This window comes from Lampris incognitus, chromosome 3 (assembly GCF_029633865.1).
Source record: "Lampris incognitus isolate fLamInc1 chromosome 3, fLamInc1.hap2, whole genome shotgun sequence".
NCBI classification, from domain to species: domain Eukaryota; kingdom Metazoa; phylum Chordata; class Actinopteri; order Lampriformes; family Lampridae; genus Lampris; species Lampris incognitus.
This window is the reverse complement of record NC_079213.1, coordinates 64,083,695-64,091,091: the sequence shown is the minus strand read 5'-3', so window position 1 is coordinate 64,091,091 and position 7,397 is coordinate 64,083,695. Positions and strand designations below refer to the sequence as shown.

General features: G+C 47.7%; 1 protein-coding gene across 1 annotated transcript; it reads left to right on the top strand.

Moving 5' to 3' along the window:
* Nucleotides 1-223: 223 nt before the first annotated feature.
* On the top strand, nucleotides 224-5,187 carry LOC130110139 (flavin-containing monooxygenase 5-like). The gene is made up of 10 exons (XM_056277132.1): nucleotides 224-358; nucleotides 1,425-1,613; nucleotides 1,706-1,871; nucleotides 1,971-2,113; nucleotides 2,246-2,445; nucleotides 3,823-3,958; nucleotides 4,058-4,277; nucleotides 4,417-4,489; nucleotides 4,601-4,853; nucleotides 5,038-5,187. Exons 1-10 carry the CDS (start codon nucleotides 227-229, stop codon nucleotides 5,185-5,187), a joined length of 1,662 nt encoding a protein of 553 aa, XP_056133107.1. The 5' UTR covers nucleotides 224-226.
* The last annotated feature ends 2,210 nt before the right edge of the window (nucleotides 5,188-7,397 follow it).

Sequence of the window (7,397 nt, the reverse complement as noted above, 5' to 3'; positions counted from 1 at the left end):
GTCAAATTCGGTCAGTAAACATGATTCTGATTCAAATGCCTTCATGGCGTGAGCCTATAGCTTTGCTAAATGCTCGGATTTCAAGTGATCTTTTATTTGAAGCCACGTTTTGGGTTTCTTGACCGGGTGCACGTTTCTTGGCCGTGACGACAGCTTGCCTAGTTGTGGTAGCAGTAGCTTGGTTGTTGCTCACATCGTCTCTTTTCCCCTCCTCGCCAGCTGCAACATGGTGCAGAGGGTAGCAATAATTGGGGCGGGCCCCTCCGGTCTGACCAGCATAAAGGCCTGTCTGGAGGAGGGCCTGGAGCCCACCTGCTTTGAGAGCAGCGACGACATGGGCGGACTGTGGAAGTTCAAGGTACGAACTTACCCCAGAGGCATGGAAGAAGAAAAAAAGAAGCTACACACGGCCTAGTTACTAGGGGTGGGACGATTCACAAATCTCACGGTTCGATACGTCGCACGATTCAGGGCTCACAATTTCGATTCGGTACGATACAGTGGACGCCTTGGTAAGCAAGAGACAAAATCTTAAGAATTGGGCCCAACAGTTTGGCATTATCAAGGCACGTGTTCAAACGTAATGCAAGTGCAAAAGTTCCAACAAGATTTTGTGCCATCTTTTCTTGTTTCGTAACAATTGTTTTGCTTTCACATTTTAAACTTTAAAAGCTACTTGAACGACCCAAGGCGGTCATTTTGACCGTTTTGGGTCTTTAAAGTTGAATAACTTGGGGGGGGGGATACAGCCTGCCGCCCCCTGAGTGCTCCTAAAATTGCATGTATTTGAATTAAAACGAGTTTAAGATCAATTGCACAAAACAGGTCATGATGAAATCTACCTACAACGACCATGAGCGGTCAAAATGACCGCGCGTAACTTGCGCGTCATCGTGCGCGTCATGTCACTATTTATGCCGTGTGTTGTTCACATCATTTCCTTTGCAACGTTCAGTTCAATTTCGACCACGTCTCTCTGAAGTTTAAAATGTTTAAAAATAGTATTATAGTTGTTAAAATGTTAATTCTGGTGTCAGTCGTTTCCTAACAGACATACTAACATATGCAATGCATTAATATCTCAATTTGGGTATTTATCCTGACAGAATATAGAGTTTAAAAACCGGCGGTCATTTTGACCGCCCATGGTCGTCTAGTTTCAATAGCACAGGATCTCGCGAAATGAGGAGCGCATCGAACCGTGAAGACCGCATCGAACGATTCGGAATTCGGTCGAGTATCGTCCCACCCCTACTAGTTACCTCTGTTTGAGCTCTAAACCCCGGATCTAGCCCTGGCTTATTAATCTTACCAGCATGCGTACATTTATCATTCAAAATGGCTTCCTCCGCGGCTAAAATGGATTGGCTGTGGCGCTTGTGTGGTTTTGATTACACTCTTTCTTTGAGACGTTCCCAATGCAGGAGGTGTCGGAGACTGACAGGGCCAGTATCTACCGTTCTCTCACCATCAACACCTCCAAGGAAATGATGTGCTACAGCGACTTCCCCATCCCCGCGGATTACCCCAATTACATGCACCACTCTAAAATCCTGACGTACCTCCGGATGTATGCGGAGCACTTCAAACTGCTACAGCACATCCACGTCCAGGTAACAAAACAAAATCCACATAGCAGGTGCCCCCTCCCCCACAGTGTAGTCATTTTTCTTCAAATCATTTCTTTTCTTTTTTTGTGTTGCAGACAAGGGTGAAGAGTGTTAAACAGAGGTCAGACTTTTCTCGCACTGGTCAGTGGGAGGTGGTAACTGAGAACTGTGGGGGACAGGAGGAGAGGCATGTCTTCGATGCAGTCATCAGCTGCTCAGGTCACTACACTTACCCTCACCTGCCACTCAAAGACTTCCCAGGTAAGCACGCCGTTTACTTACAGGGCCCACTGTGAGTTTGCATTGGAGTTTCGGTGCCCATCAACACATTTCCCTGTGCCACGGATGTGCATTTTGCAGGAATTGAGACATTCGCGGGCAAGTACCTCCACAGCTGGGACTACAAGGGACCCGAGGACATGTATGGGAAAAGGGTGGTGGTCATCGGCATCGGTAACTCAGGGGGCGACATCGCTGTGGAGAGCAGCAGAGTAGCAGAGCAGGTTGGGGAGTGATCTTGTCTTTATTTATTTTCCTTTTCTCGTGTGTAAGTAATGGTAGAATAGTTTACTACTTTTCATTATTTTGAATCTGTTGTGTTTCTGTTTGTCACCCCCTCTTCTTGACCGTGGCAGGTCTACTTGAGCACTCGCCGTGGTGCCTGGGTCATCCGTCAGGTGTCGGACAACGGTCTGCCGGTGGACATGAAGTACAACACGCGTTTTGTTCACATCCTCTTCCAACTGCTGCCCGTTAACTTTCTAAACTGGGTTGGCGAGAAGAAAGTAAACGCCATGTACGACCACACCATGTATGCACTCAAGCCCAAACACAGGTAGGCCATGTTCGTACAATTTCTTGGCAGAAATTGGGATGCTGTTTTCTTGGAAATGTACAGTCATAAATCTCATGGCCTCTTTTGTTCACCTGACACCTGTGGGTGAGACTGGTGATAGCGTTTGGTGTTTGATCGCTCCATAACCCAGAGATCCATTTCCAGTGGTGGATCTAGAGATTTTTTCCTGGGGTGGCAAAGGGGTGGCAAGACTGTGTCCCAGAGATGGCAGCTGCCACCCCTTGCCACCCCGTAGATCCGCGCCTGTGAGGGGGGAGGGGGATTCTAAACTGGCGACTTCTGTTTGAGATGAGTTTGGTGCGGGTCTCATTGACCTTCACCATACATGTACATAAAATATACTTTAAAAACATATTATCTGATTTATAAATGGGGTGGCAAGACTGTGTCCCAGAGGTGGCAGCTGCCACCCCTTGCCACCCCGTAGATCCGCGCCTGTCCATTTCAAATAAAAGATGCCACTGTTATTATGTCGGCACTGAAGACGAAAACGTGATTGAACCCGGCTTTGGCCTGCCTTATTCTTCTGAATGTTTCTGTTATGGCGAGGATGTAAGATCTTATGCACCAAATCCATGTCTTCCAGGAAAGTCCTACCTGACAATAACCATCAAACCAAGCAGCAACAAAACGTGTTCAGGATTTGGATATTAGAGGATTGGCTGAAAGAAAGAAATAGAGATTTTGGGACGTCGTGGTCTATTCCGTTGCTTCCGTGTCTGCAAGTGGGAAGCCGGATGCGGGTGCGTGTACTGGTCGCTGCACTAGCACCTCCTCTGGTTGGTGGGGGTGCGTGTTCGGGGGGGGGGACTGGGGGGGATAGCGTGATCCTCCCACGCGCTACGTCCCACTGGTGAAACTCCTCACTGTCAGGTGAAAAGAAGCGGCTGGTGACTCCACATGTATCGGAGGAGGCGTGTGGTAGCCTGCAGCCCTCCTCGGATCGGCAGAGGGGGTGGAGCAGCGACCGGGATAGCTCGGAAGAGTCGGGTAATTGGCCAAGTACAATTGGGGAGAAAACGGGCGAAAAAATCCAGAAAAAAAACGAGATTGTTAACGAATGTATGAAAGGGACATTTGTTCATATGCAGCTCTTCACAAGGGCACTTTGCCTACTGGAGTTTAATCCATTGTGTGTCTGAATCTGGCTTAATAGCTGTGTCAGATTTGGATTCAGGAATCTTACAGTATTCCCACCTTTGGTTAGTATATTGAAAAAGTGATGAACAGTTACACTGCTTTTGACCTGATGCACTCCGGGCTTTGTTCTTTTAATGAAAAGTTTGTCATGAATAAAATGCACTGAGAGCTAAGGCGCCATGCCACACCTTATGGTCTCTTTTACCAATCCAACAGGCTGTTCAGCCAGATTCCAGTCATTAATGACGACCTGCCCCTCAAGATTTTGTCCGGGTCTGTCATTATCAAGCCGAACGTGAAGGAGATCCGTGGCTCCACTCTGGTGTTCGCTGACGGCAGTGTCGTGGAGAAGGTCGGAAGGCCCGTTTCATTCACTGATATGCGTAGTCGGCATACGCATCTGACAGCTCACTTGAGCAACGTTTAATTCCCGATACTTTATCGGTTGTAGGTAGATACACTTGTGTTTGCCACTGGATACAGCTACGACTTCCCCTTCCTTCCTCCTAATGTCATGCACAAGTCTGGCCACCGTGTGGGTCTCTACAAGCATGTCTTCCCCCCCAGCATAGAGCACCCCACCTTGGCTTTGGTGGGTTTCATCCATGCCCTGGGAGCCATCATGCCTCAGGCTGAGATGCAGGCTCGCTGGGTCACCCGTGTCTTCAAAGGTGACGCTCATACTGTGCTATTTGTCCAAGTTTGCCTGTGGTTCGTACAAGATGTGGGGATTACTAGATTACTAACAAGCTCAGATAAAACAAAGCAAGTCGAGTCACGTTCACCACAACTCTGTCTTCTGCTGTTCAGGGCTGAACAAGCTGCCTTCCAACCAGGCCATGATAAAGGCGGTTGAGAGGGATACCGAGGACATGGAGAAAAGGTATGACTGTCTTTTCAGTGTTTGCTTGCCTCATTACTGCTGCAATGTCCTTCAGTGAAGCAATGTGTCACGTTAAATCATACAATGATTGATGAAAGGTCCTTCCGTTAGCTACATCGTGTCCAAGCTGACACCCCTGCAGGTGGACTTTGTCTCCTACATGGACGACTTAGCTGGAGAGGTTGGTGTGCGGCCAAGCCTTCTGTGGCTCTTCTTCACAGACTACTCACTATTCAAGAAAGTGTTGTGGGGGCCCGTCACAGCCTACCAATACCGTTTGACGGGACCAGGAAAATGGGACGGGGCCCGCAGAGCAATCTTCACCCAGTTTGACCGCATGTACCAGGCCCTGAAAACAAGACCGGTCAGCAATAGATACCATTTGCCTTAAGTACCTTTGCCTTTGGCATCTAATCGGTGGCTAAATGTGCAGCATATTTGCACAGATCTCAAGTCAATTGTAGAAAACATTGTTCTTGCCCATGACATTGTAAATTATGTTTTATGTTTGATTAAACTTTTTTTTTCTTCCAAAACAGTTTTGCCAGGTGGCAGAGCCTGAGACTTCGATTGCTGGCCCGATGCTAAAGCTGAGCCTGGCTGTCATGGCTGGAGGAGCCGCCATCTACTATGTCCATGTCCGCAACCCCTCCACCATCCCCACCTTACTCTCCAACCTATGTCCACAGACAGCTTGAACATATAGGGGTCGAACGATGTGAAATGAGTTCTCACATGGAGAGAACTTGGCTGTTGGCTTGTACACTTGCAATGCCAGCTTCTCTCGACTGTACCTCCACGAGTCACTGCTACAACGGCGTGCTTTATATCTTGGACTGAGAGCATCAGTGGGGTCAGAACAACACTTTTATGTAGTTTTATTCCCAGTCTTCCCCCAATTTAGGTTGTGGTTATAGAGATGACAGCTGTCGCGATCACTGTCTGAGCTTTGAACTAGAAGTCCTATCTGTGAATTTGTACTATTTAAACTTGTCTGTCGTACATGGTAGTTGAAAGTCGTTCATTCCTCACTTCAGACATTCTCGGGGCAGATGCTCTCCAGGGAGCTCTGCTGGGATATCTGTAAATATTGAATGATTTTAGTACCAAACTAAAATCAAGAAACCTACTTCATTACGCCATGTTTTACTTAAAGCAAATGTGTGGAAAGACTGCTTTTCACATTTCCATGTGAATAAAACATTGTAATTGTCATCCCCCACCTTCACTGTGTCCTGATGTGTTGAGATCGTAAGCATGCACGGTTCGGCCTCCGCAGCAGCACCTTTAAGACGGGATACGTGAATAAAGAAAGCCTCAGGTGGCTCACAATACTGCTCTCTCTCTCTCTCTCTCTCTCTCTCTCTCTCTCTCTCTCTCTCTCTCTCTCTCTCTCTCTCTCTCTCTCTCTCTCTCTCTCTCTCGCTCTCTGACACTTCATGAAACGGTGTTTGTTCTGGAAAATGATTAATATGAAAAAGAGTTGGATGGTGTAGCTGGCACCGTGCCTGCTTCTGCTGGAAACTGCCAACTTAAAAAGAGAAAGAAAAAAAAACCACAACCCATGGCATCGCGAAGTGCTGAAATCTGGTACACTCGTGCATTTTCAAACATGACCCACTTATTTCCCTTGTGCACAACCCAAAACAGAACACTATCGGTTTGTCAAAGCGCTCCCTACAGGAATCGGGAGCAATTTATTTGTCATTTCATATTGTGTACTACGTACACAAAAGAAACGAAATTCTGTTTCCCCCAGCCCACAGCCGTGCGACACGAAAACACACATCCAAAAACCTCCAAAAACAACACCACCATAAACATACACAAACAGAGAACAAAGCAAAACCACACACACACACACACACACACACACACACACACACACACACACACACACACACACACACACACACACACACACACACACACAAACGAAGAAACAGCCAACAACACAGTACACCCAGTGCAACACAGTCAAAAAAAGAACGCCACCGTCCAGAGAACGAACGCCAGCCAGGATGACTGTCGGAACTGCCGGTCTGGGGCAGCGACCATGAGCTATTTTTAGCCCTTCCCGAGCGGAAGTGGAAGCAGAAGCTTCGCTGCAAATGGAAGTCCGACATCGGACTTACTAGACTACATTAGAAGTAAGCAGTTTGTTGTAATTTTCGTTTTTTTTTTGCGTAATTTAATATTATCGGATTTATGGCAGCATATACGTGAGTTGGTGTTGTAAACACAACCATGCTGTACTGTCTAATGCGCTCCGCATGTCTGACTTCCGGTGACGCGTCCACAGCGACAGCGGCGCTGTGACACAACTAGGACGCTGCCCCGTTAGCTTAGCCTGCCCCGCCTCCGCGTCTCATCAGACTGCCCGCGGTGTTTCCCGCTCAGGTGCAGCGCCAGGCAGGACCGTGGTCACTGGGCCTACCGGATGCAGCAGACCAGGCTCCTCCAGCCGATCCAGCCCCAGCTCTCCCAGCCAAGCGAAATCGACAATCAAAATAAAAACTTCACATGATGACACAAACGTAGATGCAGACGTAAACAAAGACACTGCATAATCGGCACTGGCTGAGGCTGCCGCAAACGCGTGTTCGCGCCGCCATCTTCCCACCTATGCGTATATAGGTATATACTATGGGTACACAGGACATCAAAGTTAAACACCACCTAAATCCTCTCACATTCGAACGAGTTTGTTCCTTTGCACATAGACTCAGTCCAGGTTTCAGCTAACTGGGTGGATTGTTAGGGTTCTCGAATGAAGTCCAGAGACCAGTGTAGCAAAACCCAAAGGCAGCCGGACACAGAGTACAGAGAAACTCGAAGGCAATTTTAATGCAGGAAAAAAATAAACAAACTGCCTCAAAATAATAACAGGGGAATCTAAGGTGTTGCG

Coding starts and splice junctions, on each gene's coding strand:
- LOC130110139 (XM_056277132.1), top strand. CDS start 227: ATGGTGCAGAGGGTAGCAATAATTGGGGCGGGCCCCTCCGGTCTGACC. Junction 4,490..4,600: donor ACCGAGGACATGGAGAAAAG/GTATGACTGTCT, acceptor TCCTTCCGTTAG/CTACATCGTGTCCAAGCTGA. Junction 4,854..5,037: donor AGGCCCTGAAAACAAGACCG/GTCAGCAATAGA, acceptor CAGTTTTGCCAG/GTGGCAGAGCCTGAGACTTC.